The 23,453-nt window shown below is 34.3% G+C and overlaps 1 protein-coding gene across 1 annotated transcript in view; it reads left to right on the top strand.

Moving 5' to 3' along the window:
• The window catches only part of LOC123528060 (uncharacterized), a 74,871-nt gene that overhangs the window by 6,421 nt on the left and 44,997 nt on the right, over positions 1 to 23,453 (top strand). Inside the window, exons 6-11 of the mRNA XM_053522810.1 lie at positions 995 to 1,168; positions 3,888 to 4,004; positions 4,355 to 4,394; positions 4,578 to 4,643; positions 8,444 to 8,860; positions 12,561 to 12,641. Coding sequence (XP_053378785.1) covers positions 995 to 1,168; positions 3,888 to 4,004; positions 4,355 to 4,394; positions 4,578 to 4,643; positions 8,444 to 8,860; positions 12,561 to 12,641 — 895 coding nt within the window. The remainder of the gene's footprint in view (positions 1 to 994; positions 1,169 to 3,887; positions 4,005 to 4,354; positions 4,395 to 4,577; positions 4,644 to 8,443; positions 8,861 to 12,560; positions 12,642 to 23,453) is intronic.

The raw sequence follows: 23,453 nt of genomic DNA, 5'->3' as shown, positions 1-23,453 counted from the left end.
AGGACATGACGTGACATTACATTCTTGCACTTTTCATTACATCTTAAATGAATGTAACACAGTCAAACCGAATATGCTTTTTATGTTTACTTGGTTGCTTTCTGTGCTTCTAAAATATCTTCTTAAAGCCCTGCGTCACGTTCATAGTCAGGATTTTCATGCCTTTTCAGTGACAAATAAAGGTTAAAAGGTAGGACGGGGGCAGAGCTTTAATGATGTATTTACCAATCCCTACAACGCCCTTCAAATGCAACGTCCCGCACTTTGATCAAATGTTGTTATTTTTCAGATCATTAGGGTTCATGTGTTCCATTCAGTCTGTGGACAGTAATGTTCCAGAAGAGAGTTTATGCCTTTATAATTACTTTGCATAAACAGACTCTCTAAATTGTCTTTATTTTTACTTTTGCTAACACTTTTAGTGGATCTTTTTATAGATTTATTGAATATAGATATAATATCATGAAATAGAAAAAGCGGAAACTTCACAAGTCACTCAACCCGACAGAAACGAAAATGTTGCAGGCTCGGTTTGATTGAGCCTGTTCATGGACGGTAGTGGAAATGCATGCTACTCAATGCAAAACTCAACATTTACACATGTTAAAAGTACAAAAAGCAATTTAGAGTCATCCGCAGATGGACAACCCTCAAACATGAAAAACTTCATTCAAAGAGCTAAACTACCCACACAGCACTCCTTTTGAAAATGTGCAAATGTGTACAAATATTTGTAACAATGTAAACTATTTGCATAATAATTTCAGCTCGGGGAGTCGGTTTAATTCATATTGATCCCACGTATATCAATTCAACACTATTTTCCACTGTATCCAAAAAGTGTATATTTTGCTCTACAAGGGCAAAATAATGTAAAATATATATATATATATCAATAGTAAAGACATATTATATGGTTTTGATTCTGATATATAAATGATTACAAAAGTCAATTAGAAAGACATTCATCTGACTGCAACTTATACTATTGTAGGCGAGGGAAGCACGTAATGATATTCTTCACAATGCAAACTATGAGCTGTCTGAAGGTCAACTCCATGATTATATAGACTTGTTTATTAAAACACTTGAGATCAGAGACATTAATGAAAGAAGTCCATTGTCCAACCAACGAGATGTTCAAGAAGCAATTAACACCTTGAATAAGGTAAGTTTATCTATTAGTATTTTTGACAGAAACTTGACCTATATAATGATTCTTTCGTATAGAAGGTTTACATCCAATATAAGTTTAACAAACCCCATGTGATTGTGTAAATAAAGCAAGACACTGAGTTGGATTGGAAAAGCTTTGTAACATTCTGGCAAAAATGTATCCCATACACAGTGTTCTTTATAAATCCGAGGTGGTGGACGAATTAAAGTATGCGAAATTTACTCCCACCCTATGACGTAAACTTTTGTTTATCTGCTTATAAAGTTTGATAGTAAACATTTTATTTGTTGATACCGACACCTTCTAGAACAGTACTACGGCCTCTAGCACAAATAGTTTGAACCATTTATAATCGTTATAATCTATACATCTCCAAATGATCAGCATAATTAGGTGAATAGATAAACAGAATATCAAGCTCCTAGCATTGTATTGTATGGTATCTTAAAATTATAGTTCGACAATGCTAAACGACGGGCGACAATGTGAGGGGATAATATCGCGATGTCTTATTGTCTTGTCGCGTGTCAGTAGCACGATATAACAAATCACACCGTTTTGTCACGATGCATGGCATTGCAACTGGACGCTCAACAACGCGATAATGCGAAGTGACATTTTCTCATTGTCGTGTGTCGTGTCTAAGTCTATAACCAATCGAACGACAATCGACAACGTTGACTGACACTCTGCAATGCGAAGTGACGCTCAATTACGTGACAGTTTCGTAATATCGTATCGCATTATCGTCCGACTTCCGGTGAAAGCAAAAAATTAAACACTTCATCGTCTACAAGTGACGTAACTAATCCGTAAAAGAATGGCATCATCTGCAGGCAGATAAGTGTATCAGCTTCTCTGGGCTTTTTATTTCGTATGTGTATGTATAACGGATTTTAAGTACAAACATGTTAGAAAGGTACAAACACCTTACTAACCGTGCATTAATTATACGGCTCTCAGTTTTGAAATATATACGAATTGTTCGTTTTAATTACTGAAAGACTATTATGAATCAAACCAAATTGTGTTTGCTAATCAGCAGATATATGTATGTTCAATTCTAACACGACCAGCAAACAACCTACATACATGTAGAGGCAAAATCTATTTCGGGTTATTCTGAATTAACCCACGCACGTGCAATGACGTCATCCGATCCAGGTGCGTAGCAATGTCGTAAAAAGTAATTACCTTTGTTTTTTCAAACACTGTTAATACTAGTATGTCGTGTTAGAATCGAAAAAACATGTTCCTTTGTGATATATATTTTTACTCATACGAACTCAAAACACAGGTTACTCATTGAGAACTTATTATTTCTTGAATCACCCAAATATTATGTAGGCAAGACACGCTTTACGAAAAGAGCTGTTGTAACAATTCTGTATCAAATTAAATGTATTAAAGATAGTAAATTATTTGATCTGTTTATACATTTAGCATGAATTTGAAAGAGCATGATAGTTACAATAAGATATTATTAAGTTGGATATCAAATCGGTTATTGTAGTTGCTAGCCGAAAGGTGATTACTTATCTGTATAGTTCACTTTATAATTATTTGCAGCGGCACTCTTTAACTTTGTTATTTGAAATTCCCTTTCTGCATGATTTTGCAGTTATTTCGTAGAAAATATATTCTATAATCATTTCTTAATAAATAATTTTCTGCTGTTCTTGTATGCCTCTAAGGGATCTTCCAAGATATCCACTTTAAGACAAATCGGCACAATATAAGTCAAATGGCGACTTTTCTAACTTTTGATGATGGAGGGAGACTCAAGATTCCCAATCGGTCATTGTCTAAGGCTGTGCGGTCACCTGTGAGCAAATTTGTTTCTGTTTATCAAATCGTACATGCGCGAATTTTAAACTATACTTTCACAAAGTTGGTCTCAAAGTAAAGAATATACAAAATCTAAATGAAAAAAATATATAACTTGAATGATTACTACATCTTGTACAAACCAATACTGATACAGATGACCCTATTTTAGCCAGTGTTTTAGCAACTGGCTATATCTCCAAATCAGTTACCAAGTTTCAACCTCGAGTCGTTTGAATTTTCCTACGTTTTCTATGTGACCAGTGAGTGGGCAACTGAAGACTATTGTTTTAAACAAAAAATAAACAAGCAGCAACGGCTTCTAGAATAATTATGAACTTTATATTCACATTCGAAATATTCGAAATCACTCTGCTCTAGGGTTAGGGTTTAGGGTTTTGGGTTAGGGTAAGGGTTAAAACTGACATCATCCTGGGGCACATGTAGTTTTACAAAGAGTCTTTAAAAATCTACTTGTCTTGAACCACAATGCATAGAGTTTATATATTTAGCCTCTAGCTTTGTCTAGTGGACCTCTACCAACATTGTTCAAATCATGTCTATGCAAAATGAAATGTTGATTCATCAGGTGTATCCGTTGAAATATCATTCACTAAGCACTGGCTATCAGTCTTTTCAGGGCTTTGATTTATGTTTTGACATCTTGGAATATTGTACATGTAAACTCTGACTTCATTTAATTCCAAGTGCGGCTTGAGGGGTTAGACATAGGACCGTGACAAAATATGAAATTTAGTCGATATGTTTCCGTTTTCAATATACAATATGCATCAGTATGCTCTCTGCGAGTTTTTGTATCATATATGGGGGAATGTTTTAAAATGTTTAAATAATGAACTATGTTTCTATATTTTTTAAACAGTTAAGGGACAAACAGATCGAAGTTCACATTTCCGAAGATCTTCAAAGGCAGATAAGCGACTTGCGTGAGCATGCCATGAGTGAATTAGCGAATAATGTTCAAAATGCAATGGAACAGGTAGGCATAGAAAATAAGGCTTCATTAAATTATATTTTAGATAAGAGCCATGATAATATATTTAAATAATATTTATTTTCTTTTATGCTAGCTTCGATAAATAGTTAGAAAAATTAAAAACATGTTAGATCATATACCGCTTTATTTGACTTAATCATTTTAAAAATTCAGATGCTCACCGTAAAAAAAATCTAAATACTTTAAACTCTTTTCTCACCACTTTAAACTGTAAATCTTTTTTAAATAATGTATCGAATTTGTAGATATGTTGAAAAAAGCAAAAAAACTGAAGATCAGTACTGGCTTATGATAATTTATTTGATATAAAATATTGGAACTATCATTTTCAGAATCACACTAAAGTACAGCTGCTAGAGGAAAAGTTAAAAAGTATGTATTAATCAAGTATTTTTGTACCCATTTTATTCTTCTACTGTCAAATGTTTCACAAGCTATATGCGAAGTGTCTTCTTTCTGACTGCAATATTTTGAGGACAGGTGATCGTGTTTAGCATTAGAATTCGTCTAATATTACTGATAAATGTTGAACAGTATAATTTATAAATGTTTCAGAGACTGAAGAAGAACTTCAGCTGATGAATGACCTCAGGTCGACACAGATAAAAAGTAAAGAATCAAGTAAGCGCACTTTATATTTTGTTCTATTCAACCTTTCGGGCGAACATCACTGAGAAGAGGTTCTTGCTCTAGATGAGATGAGGAGATTGACTGTAAACATAAACGAGCATTGTTGTGTTTTATTTATCCTGCTTTTCCTTACCACTGTGTTTGCTAAGGATTGCCTTGTCGGCAACAACTTTTATCTACATTGGCCTGTCCTATTTGATATTTACTCTTGTTTAAGAAACCCTTGACAAACTTCATAATCAAATGAAATACAAATAAAATGAAATTGTTCGATCTGTTGAGTAAGCAGTCGATCTCGTCTAAAATATATTTAGTAAAAACTAAAGATGATGTATTTCTTAACTAATAACAATGCCAGATAATAATACTAGTATATGGATATGGAAGTAGAAAAAGTGGAAAACCAACACGAAATAACGAAATTGTTGCATGCTCAGTTTGATAAAGCCTGTTCATGGCCGGTAATGGAAATGCAAGTTACCATCCACGGCCTCTAGCTCCGGGTTAAGCAGAACTCTACATCTACACATGTTATATGTATTGTAGTGAAAATAATTAGAGACATCCGCAGATGAATTCATGTGGTGGTGCACATATCATATTGAATGAAAAAAGTGCGATTCCATGAAAAGCGGCATATGGTCCCCAGTAAAAAAATACTCGAATTAGTTAACGGTGGAAGTCAATGCAATCTGAAAAAAACCACCGACTCAAAAACGCTACACATGAGGTACGAGAAGATCGAGATTTTGATAAGATTGGAAGCTCGAGCGAACTGTTTTATGATGTCATCGTTTGTTAAATTAATTTGATTGTGTTAGCAACGTATAATATCATATCACCCTTTCTCAACGCTCAGATAAGCTAGTAACGAAACTGTTAAGCATATGTAGAACTTCTCAAAGTTATTATTTAGGAAATATTAGAGCAAACACCACTATGTGAATAATGTGTATGTTAAGCGTTAAATCATCTAAAACTAATTATCACCAATCTTAATTTTTCACTCATGTTTTCAAGTAAAGACAATTGTTTCTTTGAATTTGAAAATAATGTTATGAAAAAGAGGTGACACGTGTAGGTATCTAAATAATATCGATTTACGATTATTCCCTTTTAGGTTTATACTAAACATGTACACATATACTGGAATTATACCCGATTGCACATTTCAAAATTTTTGTATTCTTTTTGTGGGCATGACCAAAAGCTTGAATCTTCGATATAATCGATACATGCTTATATCTTAATTCAAAGATTTTCTGTAGTAACAGTTCAGTTGGTACATAATTGTGAAAAGCGATTGGACGTGGTACATTCAATAACTATTTCCCAACAAAACTAGTGGTTAAGGATTGGTAAATAAAAACATTCAGAACTAAGCATGTTGTATAAGTTCATATAATTTAAGAAAAGCTAGATAAAATTGTTAATCCTTGAAATAATACTTGTACAGTGCTGCATATAGCTATAAACAGTATGACAACATGCACTTAAGACATCTTCTAGGAAATATTACAATTTTCAAAATAACTTTCAAATAACTATATGCACGTGGTTCAAATTTAAATTCATTCAGAATAGTCTAGTTTTAAAAGAAAATATCAAGATAACAGTAAAATCGAATGATGAAATTACATACTTTTATGAATTTCAAGACCTCGGCCTACTTAGAACATTGAAATTGTATTGTAAATTGGAGTCATTAAGACATTTGGTTAAAACTGATTTCTGTTGAATGTGAGATAATCATTCGGACATGAACTAATGCAATTTGACCCAATTAAGGTGAACTATTTGAGAAATTGGAGTGATAATAAAATAAAATTGTTGTCTAGAACTTTGCGCATTCCAGCGATGATATGCATAAATCACTTTTTAAGTGACAGGACAAGTAGGTATCTGTGGCTACTCAAAACCTGAATACAGTTCGTTTGAATAATTCTTCCTTGTTGAAAGCATAAAAAATTAATCGTCTCCCACTGAAATGCATGGATACTTAGAACCAACTAGATAATTTCTTCCCCTTTTACCGTATAATATTCAGACATGCTGATACATACATATTAAGGGGTAAATAACAAGGTAGTCAGTTTCTTCCCCTTGTGTATTATTCAGGTATGCAGATACATACATGATTGGGTTAAAAACCAACAAGTATGTTTCTTCCCCCTAAACTGTGTATTAAACATGCAGCTACATACATACAAGGGGGAAAGAACCAATTAGTCAGTTTCTTTCTCCTTCACCATCTATTATCATAGAGAAATATAGATATTTACTTACTAGGGAATATAGAACTAACCTGTCAGTTTCACACATGCAGTCACATATATACTATGTGGGGATATCCATCTCGTCCGTTTCTTCGCCCTTCACCATGTACTATTCGAATGTGCGGATACATTCATTCTAGTGGAGAAGAACCAAACAGCAAGTCTCTTCCCCCTTCACTGTATTATATTCACACAGGTAGATATACATTCATATGATGGGGGAAAGGACCGACTTGTCAGTTTCTTCCCTCTTCATTATCTTATTTTTACAAATTTAGATACATAAATCCAAGGAGTGTATGTGGGGGTGGGGGTGGGGAGCGATCAACCTGTTAGTTTCATCCCACTTCACCGTCTAATATTCACACGTGTAGATACATATTTCCTAGTGGAGAAAGAACCAACTAGTTATGTCTTCCCCTTCACTGTCTATTCTTCACACAAGTAGATGAAAACATACTATAGCGTTGAAAGAACCAACTTGTCAGTTTCTTCCCCCTTCACTGTCTATTATTTTTACATGTAGATAAATACGTAATGTGGGGGCGGGGGAAAGAACCAAACAGTCATTGTCTTCCCCCTTCTTCATGTATTATTCAAACATGCAAATATATTCACTCCAGCGGGGAAAGAACTAACTGGTCAGTTTCTTCTGATTTCAGCCTGTTTTATCAGTCTGATAAGTACATGTAGACGTATTAGCGGGAAAAGAACCAACTAGTCAGTATTCTCTCTTGTTTGTGTACAAAACTAAGACTAAGAAAAAATAGGGGAAAATGTAGCCGAGACGGGGTGCGGATGAAAACAACTGATTATTTTTTCTCCCTTAATTGTGCAAAAAAATCTTAGTAGGAAAATTATATAAGGCGGGGGGAACGAGCCGATTGATTTTCCCCGGGAAAGAATCAAATTGTTTTTTCCTGCGAAAAATCAACCAGATGTTTTTCTCCTGGGAAAACTGACTGGGGAAAAAGACAAAAAAGACAAAAATAAAATATATAATAGTTTATTTTTATTCCTTTTTTCGATCCAAAAATATTATTTAATGAAATATTAATGTTTTGCTGCAATGAATGGAAACATGGGAGTTTCAAGTGAAATTAGTGAATCCATATTACCTTTTTATTAAACATTAAACATTACGTTTAAAACAAAACAATAACTATTATTATTTGTTGTCATTGTAACGTCATGACTTATTTCATGTTTACGAAGATAAATTACATGCGCTTTTTAATACGCTATTGTAAGAAAAATTGCTATACAAGTTTTTCTTTTTTCATTTATACTACAATTTGTTGTTTGTGACATGCAAAAAAATCTATGATTGGCCGTACGTGGGAAAATCCTGCTCTGAGATAACTGCTTACGCGGTAACTCAACAGACAGTTACACTCTAGCCTAGCCGGATATTCCAAACTTAAAGTGAAATAATACAGTAATTTGTTTTTGAATAAATAACATGTGTTCCATTACTTTTGTATAATTTTCCTGTCAAAAACAAAAATATTTCAGAGCCTTTCGAACTGGAGTTACATATAAGAGCTGTTGGACCAACGAGAGAGACAAGTACTAAAGGAAATCAACGGATATACAAAAGCATGAACGAGTATACTAACACTCTCAGTACTGATACAGATACGACTGTACATTCTACTGACCAATGCGTTCACCGCCTTTTTGGTTACATTAATACCATTGAAGACTGTAAAATCATTGATGTGTTGAACTCAGACGTTTCTGTCAACATAAAGATCCATTGCTTTTCTTGCAAGGCCATTGCAGATTTTCTTGAGTCAATCAATGGAAAAGAGTTTCTTAAAGAAACAGTTATGCTAAGAAAATCTTTAGAGATGCAGGAACACATAAATGTGCAAGATGTTATAGTCAGCTGCTCGTCAGAAAGTATAGGAATGACCAGAAAGCGTCTAGGTAAGTGATGGATCAGATGCTAACAGAAGTTATTGTATTCAGATGGATTTAATTTGATCTAAATCTTTCTTCAGTATCTATGGCAGTATCTATGGCATTGTGCAAAATGTAGGTTAATGTTTCCAGTTTCTTGGCCATCTTTTATTGATATTAACAATAATACGGATTTTCTAAGCTTTAATCATATAGGTATTCTAAGCGACACACACATACACTTATATCTGGGGCCGTATTCATAAAGCATCTTAAGTATAAGTTTTGACTTAAGTTTAAGATTTTACTTACGTTTGTGGTGATTTCAACTTAAGTCTAAGTAAATGCTTAAGTTCTAGTCATAAAACAGCTAAAACTTAAAATACGTAAGAAATGATTTAAGTCAGAAAATAAAATAGCGTGGTGTTGTTTTCAGATAAAAGCACTTTAAACATAATTGTGCATGTTGTATCTGTCTGAAATTAATGGGTTTTTTGAGTCGGCTAAAGGCTGAAAGCCTTTTGACGAGTCCTTGCTGTTCAGCGATTCTCTAAATGGACCGAATAACACGTAAAGGGATGTAGTTCCATTAGATTTCTCAAACTTCAAACAGTTCACTGCATGAATGAAGTTAAGTTGTGTCAATTCCCTTTGCTATGACCAATATACGATGTAATCTGTCATATTTATGACTTGTAATTGTGCAATACTCGAATGTAACTCATTAAGCATAAATGTGCATTTTAAGAATTGCGCAGGCTTACAAAGCTTGGGTAACATCCAGCGAAAGACAAAAAATAGTTCCACAGGGCTCCTGATAAGATGCGTATTAGCGTAAATTACGTATAGAAATAATGCAAATACGCATGTCTAATAATTTCTAAGCGTATAAAAACGTATATAAAATTACAGAAACGCACACAATGCTTTTTTAAAAACAAAATCTGAATGGTCTGGATGCGTTAGGTAACACAGCCGATCAGCCTTAATTCTCCCACATTGAACGTAAACACGCATCGTATGATTTCTATAAACTTTGCGTGGGTTGAATTTTGCAGTCAATAAACTGATAAATTATCGGAAGAAGAAGCTCTTACTGGTTTGTTTAGTTACTACTGATATTAAAAATGATTTTAATTCTTATTTTTCGAGAAATAAACAAATCGGCGAAACATTAAATTGTATTTTCTTGTAGTTTTTGAAATCGAAAGTAGATTGGCTATGTTTGGCTGCTTTTACGAAACGAAACAACTTTTTTATGAAAAGATTTAAATAAGAGGTAATTTAACCGTAAACTTCAATGTCAGATACTGCCAATTGCTGCTAAATGTCTTCGTATCATCACAATTTGTAAAATATATTGTTGAAACTGGAGAAAAGTGTAATCGTATCCGGATATAATATTTTGGGTAAATATCGAGCTGTGTTATGAAATTTTAAGAAAAAAAACTAAATACAAACTGAAACTGGTAGACTATACTGTCAGTACATCAGTCATTAGCCGACTCAGGCCCTTCAGGCCTTTGATTTAATGTTTTCGTCCACAATAAAAAAACAAGAATTACCTATACTGTTGTTTTATGAATAACAAATATACTTAAGTAAAATAAATTTCTAACCTAAGTAATACTTAAGTAAATAATTTATTTCTTATACTTATACTTAAGATGCTATTAGGTCTATTACGGAATCAATCTAATGATCAAGCGTATATCTGCTCGCTTCTGCGGCATAGTAAAAATATTAATTTCACTCCTTGGTTTGCCAGTATCGCTAAGGAGTATTTTCTTTTTTATGCCCCCGAAGGGAGGCATATAGTTTTTGAACCGTCTGTCTGTCTGTCGGTCTGTCAGTCTGTCGGTCTGTCCGCAATTTTCGTGTCCGGTCCATATCTTTGTCATCGATGGATGGATTTTCAAATAACTTGGCATGAATGTGTACCACAGTAAGACGACGTGCAGTGCGCAAGACCCAGGTCCGTAGCTCAAAGGTCAAGGTCACACTTAGACGTTAAAGGATAGTGCATTGATGGGCGTGTCCGGTCCATATCTTTGTCATCGATGGATGGATTTTCAAATAACTTGGCATAAATATGTACCACAGTAAGATGACGTGTCATGCGCAAGACCCAGGTTCGTAGCTCAAAGGTCAAGGTCACACTTAGATGTTAAAGGATAGTGCATTGATGGGCGTGTCCGGTCCATATCTTTGTCATCGATGGATGGATTTTCAAATAACTTGGCATGAATGTGTACCACAGTAAGACGACATGTCACACGCAAGACCCAGGTCCGTAGCTCAAAGGTCAAGGTCACACTTAGACGTTAAAGATCATTTTTCATGATAGTGCATTGATGGGCATGTCCAGTCCATATCTTTGTCATTCATGCATGGATTTTAAAATAACTATGCATGAATGTGTGACACAGTAAGACGATGTGTCGCGCGCAAGACCCAGCTCCGTAGGTCAAAGGTCCTAAACTCTTAACATCAGCCATAACTATTCATTCAAAGTGCCATCGGGGGCATGTGTCATCCTACGGAGACAGCTCTTGTTTTAACAAAAACAATAGAAAATTATTGCTACTTTTTTCAAGACATTTTTATTGGAAAATAAGCTTGTGTTTAATGTAATGGAAGATCTAGAAGAATATTATGTTGAAAGAAACAAATAATAATAATGTGTCAGTTGTTGATGAAAACGTTTCGTTTCAATCGTGAAAAAAGCAAAATTTCCGTAAAAGGAGTAATAGTATTAGAAATCAAACACTGAGTATCATCACTCCCCGTCATAAAGCAAACATATGTATTCATAAAATGTTAAAAAAAAAGAGAAACGTAACTTCATCACCCCAATCTAACTAATATATAAACAGGTAGGAACAAAATATGTTAGCGAATGGTAAAATGAAATGCCTCAAAAATCAAAATATTTATTTCAAGAATATCGCCTGATTTTTGACCCTGCTACAGTTGTCATGTGAAATGTGAGGACGACATTTTCGAGACAGTTGTTATGCAGTTTGTTTTTGGCTTACATTATATCTTACACTTTGTTTTTATACATAAAATAAAATCATTAAGCTAAAATCTCCCTGTATTAAGCATGATTCGCTGTGAATAAGCCCATTGTACATCAAGAAGTTATGCGATATATGCTTACTCGAAAAAATTTATTCTTATACTATGTCGTCACATTGACCTTTGGATCAAAGATCTTTTAAGTACAATAAAGTAAAGCCAGTAAGTTGTTACACCTTAAGCGTTTCATATTTCTATTCTTTTACTAGACTAACGGTCTGGAAGATTACACAATCTTTAGCTCCATATTAATGCAATACTATGATTGTAGATACCAAAATACAATTTTACGAAATCAGTAGCAACTGGAAACATTTCCATTTACTAGCACATTCAATGATTCAATTTGTCATGACACATATTGAAGGTCAAACAGTCAGGATCATTCTCTAGCGGTAATAATTTCCACAGATAATGTACCAATATTTGTCTAAGTTTAATAAGAAGGATCACACAGGAAATTATTGTATCAAACGTAGTTATACTTCATTCAGATTTAAGTCGTCTTTTAAATCTTAAAATAGCAAGTAAACTAATATTAATAGTCTTAAATGTGATCGATAATCGGCAGATAATTATAAAGAAGTATTACATGCTTTGTTTATATGCATAACCGTTAAATAAAATTCGAATAACTTACTTCCAGATGAATCAGATAGTGTAGCAAAGGAACGGCCGAGCAAATTTCCACCACTAAAGATGTTGCGAATGCGCCGAATAAAAAAAGGTAAGGTAACATTTGTCCAGTCACCATAGATGTTGGCCTGACATGCTGGATCTTTGTTCATGATTATTTCATTTTCTTGTTCTTTCTTTGAAGTTTATTAATAGAATTACTGACAGGTTGAATGAAATGTGTGTTTAGTTGTGACAAATCTTTCCGCTTGTTTATCCGTCTGAACCTAGATTCTTGATGCATTTTTATATTCAAGAGTACATCTTAGATGTTTAGCCAATACTTTAGGTGACTAGTAAAAATATATAACCTGTCCTTATGCTAGAAGTTTTCTCTCTGCCGGATATATTTGACAAAAAATATTCCAATCGACAGAAAGTAGGAGGTACAAAATTCAAAACATTTATAAATTACGTTTACAAATCTATATCTACTTTAAAAGCAGAAATGTTAGCGACGGTTTTATTGTCGCTATATGTGCGATGTCTCTCACTTTGCGAACATAAATCTTCGGGTAAAAAGTAAGCATAGGTATGATATGAATCAATAAAGTCTTCTGATTTCACAAGTCTTCATCAACATAACAAATGAAAATGGCAACTTTTACAAAGTTCGAATATGTTCTGTATTCAGTATCCATTTAACAGATAAACATATATATGTTTAACTATTAAATGGATACTGAATACAGAACATATTCGAACTTTGTAAAAGTTGCCATTTTTATTTGTTATGTTGATGAAGACTTGTGAAATCAGAAGACTTTATTGATATATGTTTAACTATTAAATGGATACTGAATACAGAACATATTCGAACTTTGTAAAAGTTGCCATTTTTATTTGTTATGTTGATGAAGACTTGTGAAATCAGAAGACTTTATTGATATATGTTTAACTATTAAATGGATACTGAATACAGAACATATTCGAACTTTGTAAAAGTTGCCATTTTTATTTGTTATGTTGATGAAGACTTGTGAAATCAGAAGACTTTATTGATTCATATTATACCTATGCTTACTTTTTACCCGAAGATTTATGTTCGCAAAGTGAGAGACATCTCACATATAGCGACAATATCGTTTTCATTTTGACCGTATTAAGAACAACAACGTTTTTATCAATCCTGTGAATAATTAACCTCGCATACACACTCAATATTTCTAATTCGCTACATTTTGACACAGCGAAAATATTTGATTTTATAGTATTTGCTCAACATTGTCAAAATTATTTGTCTTGCTACGTGTTCTTGTGTCTTTATTTTCTATATTGATATCAAGAACAGCAATAGAGTCTTTCTAATATTTATTTATATTATGTATTTCTTATTCAGTATCTTATCATCATTAGCTGCTAAGGGCCGTTTCGAAATGTTACGAACTTCTAAATCACTATTTGCACTTTATATACAAAGTATTAACCAATTTTGTCTTGTTTACAATAAGTGTTAAATATACTACATGGATCTCCATTATCTCTTCTGTTTTATTTGTTTCTTAAACATATTTATTCAGTGTGAAACTATCAATAACTATAACTTGTTTGTAAATGTATTTTTTGGATTAGATAGTAAAATAAATGTGGTAATAGACTTGAAATTCTAGGATTAGAGAGATAATTTAGATTTCAGTATTGTCATTTTTTCTTGTTTACATGGGGATACAGCCCATCAAATGTGATGATGTCAACTTTCCTTGCGATCAATATTTCACGCGTACTATTTCATGGGGCTAGAAAGTGGAAAATAAATTATCGTCATACGTAATGAGATCAACCTTTCTTGCCATATTTCACGTGTACAGTTTAATGTACCGGGACTGAAGGAGAATTCTATAAATGATAATTAGATGTGATCATATCAACTATTTTCGCCACCAATATTTCAGTTGCATAGTGTACCCGGACTAAAGGAGGCCTCAATATATCGTCATGTGATGACATTAGCTTTCCTTGCAATGAGTATTTTATGTGTATAATTTCACGTATTTGGGCTTGAGGAGGGTCCGACATTTGATCATCAGGTGTGATGATGTTAACTTTCCTTGGCATCAAAACTTCATGCGTACAATTTCATGTACCAGGCTTAATGAGGACCACTTATATATTCATGAGATGTTATGGCATTAACATTCTTTGCCACTGATTGTGTGCAGTTTATAGAACCGGAGCTGGAGGAGGATCCCATATATCATAATCAGATATGATAATATCACTTTTCAATCAGTACTTCATGTGATGGGATTGGAGAAAGCTACAATATATCATCATAGATGTGATGACATAAACTCTCCTTGCCATCAGTACGTCATTTGTACAATTCAATGTACCAGGGCTGGAGGAGAAACGCATGTATCATCATTAGATGTAATGTTATCAATTTTCCTGGCCATTGGTACTCCATATGCATAGTTTCATGTACTGGGCTTCGATAAGGAACCAATATATGATATTCAATGTTGTGATATCAACTTCCATTGTCAAACTTCAAGTCTACAGTTTCGAGTACCGGGGCTGGAGGAGGGTCGCACAAATCGTCATAAATGTGAGAATAAGTTCCATTCAATGTAGTTCATTACAGGACGACCGTGCCTTATGACCATTATAATCACTTCATGTCAATACTTAATTAGTTTCGGGTATGGGATGGTAGACGCCATATTCATAATCAGTGTATCCCTGACTCGTGTTCGGTTACCCATATTTCATGACACATTTAATAATCAACTTCATGTCATCATACACAGTATGGTTTCGGTATTGAGGTGAGGCGGCCCATATATCAAATCAGATTATTAACTCTGCTTAATGTGGTACAGTTTATGTACGGGCTGTGGACCTCCCATATATCTCATGATGTCAACAAATTTCTTCACGTGACTTCATGTGATAGAGGCCCATTTGAAAATCAATATTAAGCGCATTTGCCTTCAATGCTTCCCGTTTACAGTTTCAATGTACTGGGGAACTGATATGTTAGCGTTCGTTGCCGTCAATTCTTCCTGTCTCACTTTCCTCTGTATGCTTCAACTTGATAATGCGACATCTTCAAAACGATTTCCACTCGTCTAAGGAATTAATTGATTGGATCTGTTGCCTATCTGTCCATCCATAGATATCTGTCGAACCTGAAAAGTCGGCGCGTAAAACCAATAAATGTAAAAGGAAATATATCATTTTCAATGTAATTTGAAACAGCATGCCAGTTAGATTACCGGGCTTTGTGGACCTCCCCATATATCATCATGAAATGTGATGATATCAAATTTTCTTCACGTGAACAGTTTCATGTACCGGGCTTGAGGAGGGTCCCATATATGAAAATCGATATTAACCGGCTTTGCCTTCAATGCTTCCCGTGTACAGTTTCATGTACTGGGGAACTGATATGTCAGCGTTCGTTGCCGTCAATTCTTCCTGTCTCACTTTCCTCTGCATGCTTCAACTTGATTGTTCAAATTATTTCCCTAGAGTCAAATAGACTTATATAGGAAAAAGTTTTAAAAATCTTCTCGCCTGAAACCATACGACCTAGGCTTAACATATTTGGTATGATGCATTGTCTAGTAGTCCTCTACCAAAATTGTTCAAATTATGCCCCTGGGGTTAAAAGAGGCCCCGCCCAGGGGTCACTTAGTTATTATGTGAGTTATATAGGAAAAATACTTAAAAAATCATCTGATCCTATTTCCAAGACTGTTTAATTATAATTACCTGATGACCCCTAGTGATATTATGTCACTTGACTGTGACCTTGGCCTACTGACCTACCTTCTTGTTTTTTTAAGATACAGCCTTGAAATTTTGATGACATACACAGTTTTGCACACAAATAGTAAAACTGAATTTGATATTTTTCTTTGGTTTTCATTGACCATGAATGTGACCTACTGACTTTCTTAATATTTTATCATGTAGCTCAGTTTACTCAGGTGAAATTACAATTTCAAAAAAACAAATGTCCAGTCAAGGTCAAAATGGCGGATTTTTGGGAGCTTTGGCTATGAGTCGGATATTACCAATATGTGGCGCGATAGCATGGGGTACAAGAACGTAGTAGTCAAGATTGAAATTGACAATGTCTTGTCTATATTTATGTTATTTATGGATGATTTTTTTTCACATATAAGTTCTTGAATTTCATCGAAAAAAACATTTTAAACAAAAAATATCCCCTCTATCATAAAACTTTTTCCCCTCTATCATAGCACATGACGGATCCCTATGATTGGTATTACATCTTCTAAAATGAAACCATCTAAAATTCCACGGTACCTGAAAAGGGGAGATCACAAACTAGACTTTAACTGTCAAAATTTCTCGCCACAATAACTTTACTGGTGAAACCTTATGTACCAAATATAGAATTCTTGTTATACCCCTGTACATATATGTTTCTGGTTTATCAAAGATTAAAACCTCTTGAAAACAAAATAGTGCGCAAAACGTATGGGGGGAAAGGGGCTAGATGGCAAGTAAGGAGCCACTAATGTACCTCTAGCATTACAAAACAAGAGGAAATTTAAACACTTGTGTATAAGAAATACCGGCGGAACTAACCAATCGTTTTCTATTTTCCAAGAAACGGAACAGGTGTCCAAAGCCTCCGTGTCTAAGGTTCAAATTCGTGAATTGTACCGATTTAACTTTTAATTTTTAATGGTCCTTGTAACTCACTAACATAATAAGAAAATCTACAAAAAACCCATAATCGTCATAATCTGCAATCCTACTGTGTTCATCAACTACGTTGTTCTTGTCTCTTCAGATCCATTCTGTTTCTGAACACAAGTATTTAATACACTTAAATCTAGAATCAAACTTTTCAATTTAGATGAAATATTAATTGCCACCGACAAAGGGCTCACATTTTAAGTTTTGTACACATTAAACTCTTTTTTACAAGATCTTTAACGACAGAAAAACGAAATCACTAAATTTTTTAGAGCAGATCTGTTGTTTTTAAAACAAATGACGTCGGTTTTTCTATAAAAAGAATAACCGTTATGACATCCATCTTGAATATTTTTTTCCCCAGTCTGCCTTTCACCGAGTATTCAGCTACGGAAACACAACTTTCCGTAGATTCGCAGAAATTCTCTTGACAATTTAACGTCTGCATAATATGAATAAAAGCAATACTTATCATCTTTTCTATGAAGCTGAAGTTCAGATTCAGGCTTTGTTACTGTGGATTCTAGCTTGGCAAGCTTCGCATCCAGACGCGAATTGTCCCACAGCAGACGATATCTCTAGTTCCGGTTTGTATTCTCGCCATTGGAGCTCTGGCTGCACCTGTGCACCGAAAGCTTCGAAAAGACTAAGAGATAGCATTTTAAATTTATGTAAACACAGCAAGCTCTATAAAGACTAAATACTTATTTTAGTTTGTAATAAATCCACCGTAACATATTTGTTTACGATTAATAACAAAATTGCTTGATCTCTGCTCTAAACTATAAACCTGTGTAATAAATGTTCCCATGAGTTTAACGTGCAGATTAACGAACTTGTGTTTATATAACATCGATGATAAAGTATAGTTAGTAATCTAAGGGGCGAGTTAAATATTATGAAAATTGAAATGACTTACAGCAATGACAGACGACTGTGCCTGATTCTTTCAAAACTTCTCGAGCCTACCCTAGCTCTTTCTTCAGCTCTGTCTCTATCCGTCGTCATCTGAATCGCAAGGAACCTCATTTTATTCGTATTCCTTTTTCCTGCTGTATACTGCAGCCCTCTCTGAATCCTCTCTAAAATTCAACTTTTTCGTCGAAGAAGTAATTCAGCTCGTCCACCAGCAGTCTCCTAACGAATCCTTGTTTGTATTTTATGAATCGTTCATGTCGAAGTACAGACTGTTTGCTGCCAATCATAAACCTCGAGTGGTGAGAACACTACCAATTCACTCTTATATACGCCGAAATATTTCACGAAATTCGCGTGACAAAGAGCGCCCAAATATACAAGTATAAACTGCAGACCGAACTAGTACTGGGAACAACTACCAAGAAAGGTAAGAAAGGTAATTTACCACCTCGTTTACTACTATGCGTTTTGTATTTAAAGGATAAATTGTGTAGGTTTGTAATCCTATATGGGCCGAAGGGTCTAGTTTTCCTAATCCTCTTTTGTTCGATACCGTACATCCAATATCCAATAGTTGATCTCTAGTGTATGTATATTTTACAGATGAACGACAGGTAATGTCTGATGAAAATTCATGAAGAAAGTTATCAAATATTTCTCTGGATGTAATCCACTGAATCACTGAAGCTACTGCAACATAGATGCAAAGTAAATTCATATCCATTATATCCAAATCTCAACACAAATAACAGAGTTATTATGGTAAGATTCAAGAGCAAAGAAAACACGTCTGCCACATACGGCGACAGTGTAAATTTTATGGAACTTGATGCTGTCATCTAGTTTTATAACCCCGAAGATAATGTGAAGTTACAATTTAATATCTGCATTAGTTTTGGAGGCAAAACTTAACCAGGAGTTTCAAAGAGGTTGGTAATTGAACTACAAAAAGATAAAATAAGTTTAAAAGTTATATGCCTTAAAGTAATAGCTACATGTACTTTAACGAGCAAAACTTTAACCAGGTTTTTCCAAGTCTAAAAAAGGAAAGAGAATAATTTGGCCAAAATTCATTTCAGAGTTATGGGACTTGATGCCATCACCTAGTTTTATAACCCCGAAGACACGTGTGAAGCTGCAATTCAATATTTGCATTACCTTTGGAAATAGTATCTTGCCCGACAGACTTCAACCAGACTTTTCTAAGTACAAAAGGGGCATAATTTGGCCAAAATGTATGTCAGAGTTATAGCACTTGATGCTATCACATAATTTTATAACCGAAAAGACACATGCGAATTTTCAATTCAATGTCTGCATTAGTTTTGTAGATATTAACTTGCATATAAGACCTTAACCAGATTTTTTAAGTCTAAAAGGTGGAATGATTTAGCCAAAATACATGTCAGAGTTATAGGACTTGACCTAGTGAGGTTGGTAATTGACCTAGAAATAGGAAAACTAAGTTTTAAAGATATATTTAAATGATAGCCTTATGTACTTGCATGTAAAACTTTAAGCAATGTGTGAGGCCAGGGTGAGTAGAATAGCTTGACTATTCTTTGAATAGCCGAGCTAAAATGAATGGTATCTCAATTGACTTAATGCAATAAATAAGATACGTACATGTTTAATGATACACAGGCCTTTTCGAACTTGATTACCGGACGCCAAGACAAATCAAACAGGTAAGGTCCGGTTACCGAAATGCGCAGTGTCGTATTTTTTTCGTGACTTAGCGGAAGCTTCTGAGCACGAATATAAAAGCGCCCTCTTGTATCATGGTGAGAAATGTACATTATGGTAACCTCATTATGCATAGTGCTATGCTGCATTCTGCATTGTGAAAAGTGAGATTGTGTTTTTTAAAACTTTGTAAGCTACTCATGCATACGAGTCAGCACATTCAGCCTGTCCAGGGGCCAATTCTGTCCATATCATCAGCATATAGACAACATAAACACATGTGGAAAGTGTGCCTAGGTTTACCTCAAGCTAATACACCGAGTAAGGCATGTAAAATTGCAACATGACCGAAAGCAAGATAATGTCATAGTTATACGAATGAAGAAGTAGGCCTAACCATAACATTATAATAAAACAATTAAGCATGTATGAATGTCAGAAAAGAACACGTAAACATAAGATGCACAAATGGCCATGTAACAATACAAAATTGGATGTCAGAAGAAAGCATGTGAACAGGAGAATAATGAATTCATATATGTAAATCGCAAGATTGGGTGTACGGAAATGCCCTTATTCTGTTCCATACACTACGATAACACGTTCGTGATGGAGCGAATTTAAGACTGCTGGTGATAAGGAGAATACATGATAACAAAAACGCTAGCATTTTAAAAATTGAAGCGAACTGAAGACACTAGTATATTACTTCTCGTCTTCGCCGTCGTACATTCAATCCATCACTATCATGCTACTGTATCATCATCGCCTATTTGATATTTGAATGAGTTAAACGCCATTTTATATCAAAAGGACGGCAAACCGGGCAATATAAGCACGCAGTTATAGATAAGAGGAGGAGAATGTAAACTTTAAATATCTTTTTTAAGGGAGTCTCAATGGTTGTCGGGAATCCAATTTCATATCAGGTCTGGTAATAAAACTTACACAAAACCTTATAAACATATTGTGATCTAAAACGTGAGTAAAGAATACCAATATAGACACAATATTAACATGCTTGTGCGGACAATGAAGTATTCTACGCAGTTAAATTGTTTATAACAAGTTTAGTCCGTCTTTTCTTTTCTCTTGCCTTGTTATAGGGGTAATATAACAGTACTTCTGGTTGCCACTTGCTACTTCCGTCTCATTGAATAACATATTCATACCAAATATAAAAAAAGATTCCTCAATGCATGTCAAAGTAATGGGCCGGACAAGATCTGACATGACCTTTGACCTCTAACCGTGGCCTTGATCTTTTAAATAGTATCCAGGGGTTTGCGCGTGACACCCCATCTCGCTGAGGTTAACATTCCAACCAAAGACAAACAAGATTGCTCCATGCATGTCGAAGTTATGGTTCGGACAAACAAATCCGGATGGACGGACGCATGCACGCACATAAACCGAACAGCCATTTGGATGACAATGTCTTCGCTTACGCAAGCGGGCTCGACAAAAATATGACTGCAACATGAGGAATAAAAAAATGCGTATGCAATGTTTTATTTTCATCTAAAGTGCTTTTCTTTTGATGAAAAATAATAGTATCCTTAATGATTAAAATGAATTAAGGCAGTATGCGAACAGTGTACTGTATAGATGCGATATTTGATATGAATGTCTGTGCTTTCTCAACGTATTTTATCGTACAAGCCAATTTACTAATTGCACTTCACAAGAAAGTTATCTTAGCAAAAAGATATCGACAATCTCGGTGTACAAAACAGAGGTTCAAATATGATGAGGAGTGATGAATTAAATCATAGGCTATTCAAATATATATTCAGGCATCTGTGAAAACAAAATGATGGAACTTTGACAAAAAAAATGACGAAACTTGAAAAATGACGGAACTGTAATAAATTGACGTTACGTTATTGGGAAAAAATGTTGTTGTTCTTTTTTTGTGATTTTTCCCCCGCCGTAAAAGTAAATGTACACAGCTTTCAATCAATCAAGCATTCATTTTATTCCAAATGTTAAGTTAATAATCTCTGTTGACAGAGGTGGTTTCGCATATTTATTGATACGAAAATATTCCCGTCGGACAGTCTGAAAATGAAAAGTATTTTTGCAAATTATTTCACACACATTTAAAAAAAAACGCAGCTTTATATTTTGCCTCACGCTTTCTGAAATTAATTGAAATTTAAGTCCATGAGTTACTTTAAATAAAAAAGAAGAGAAAAACTTCTAATATGATACAGTTTTGCAAACCATCGTGCTGTTATGTTGTTTCTCTATCGCCATCATGCTATTTTCGCGTCGTGAATATAGCTGTTGCGATAAAAGAGATAGCTGTACCGATATATTTTGACATCATGAGTATCGTCTTATGAACAAATTTCATAATCAGTGTGTATGTGATAAAAATAATCGAAAACATATCCGTTAGGCTTAGAGATGCACTATTAATCAGGCAATTTCTATCTCCTGATATTCTTAATGGTATGTAGTCATGCCCAACATCTTTAGGAAGTAGTGCCTCTGTTGGCTCGTCTACAGCGAAATATTTAGCATATGTTGTTACATCATAAGTTGTTTGCGGCAAAAGAGTTTTGAGTCGTTGAAAGATTCGTCTACATTCTTTGCGATTTGTATCCCGTATCGCTTGTTTATAAGTCTCAATTTCCGCATTTAGCTATCAAGATAAATCAGCACTTTTAAATGCCAATAACTTCCTCAGTTTAGAATTACAATATACTGTATATAGAAAGCATCGTTTGACTTTTCTTTTGCAGTTCCTATTAAACACTAAAGTCATGACGCAGTAAAACAATATCGGTTTCGAACCAATGGTATTAAGTTCCTATCCATATAAGTAGTATTGGGGTCTCTTTGGGGCCAGGTATGCGCATGCGTGAGAATGGCCATTTTGAAATCTAGTTTTAGAATGACATCACCTTTCTATTTTAAGAATGACTTTACGATGTTATAGATAGAAACGACAGTAATAAACCTATTGTCATACCAAAAATGACTTTACGTTCTATGAATAGAAATGACTCCCTAAAGTAGAAAAATAGATAGAGCCGACTTATATACCTATCTAGGGCGTGTTCGCGCACATTGAGGGTCAGCCCTACACGGGGAGATAACACGAAAATAAAATATTACAAGAAAATCAAATAGAATATTAATTATATTTAACCATATAAATTCATCTCAGACCTAAATGAACAAATACATTTCTTTTAAATCAAAATAGATTATATTAAAAAGTAAAGAAAGTAACTAATCTAAAACAAAATATTCATCACATTAAAACTAAAATATTAGGCATTGTTTAAGATAAATACATGTTTAAAGAAGCAAGTTTACTGAAGATTACTTTTTTGTCGATGATGTGTACCCCTCGGCGTCCACTAAGTAAATGACTATGTATTCGTTTTAACAAGAGGTCATTCAAATGAACTCATAGTCTAATTTTAGAATGAACTTACGACGTCGGTGCAACTATTTTTAGGTATGTATGCTCATAGCGGTGGTCATTAATCAAACGAGTCTTTGATGATCAATCAGCTAAATGCCACGCGTTCTCTTCTGCATCTTACCGTCAAATGACAACGGTAAT

Source organism: Mercenaria mercenaria, chromosome 14 (assembly GCF_021730395.1).
Source record: "Mercenaria mercenaria strain notata chromosome 14, MADL_Memer_1, whole genome shotgun sequence".
Lineage (NCBI taxonomy): Eukaryota > Metazoa > Mollusca > Bivalvia > Venerida > Veneridae > Mercenaria > Mercenaria mercenaria.
The sequence above is the reverse complement of the archived record's forward strand: the minus strand, read 5'-3'. Positions and strand labels throughout refer to the sequence as shown.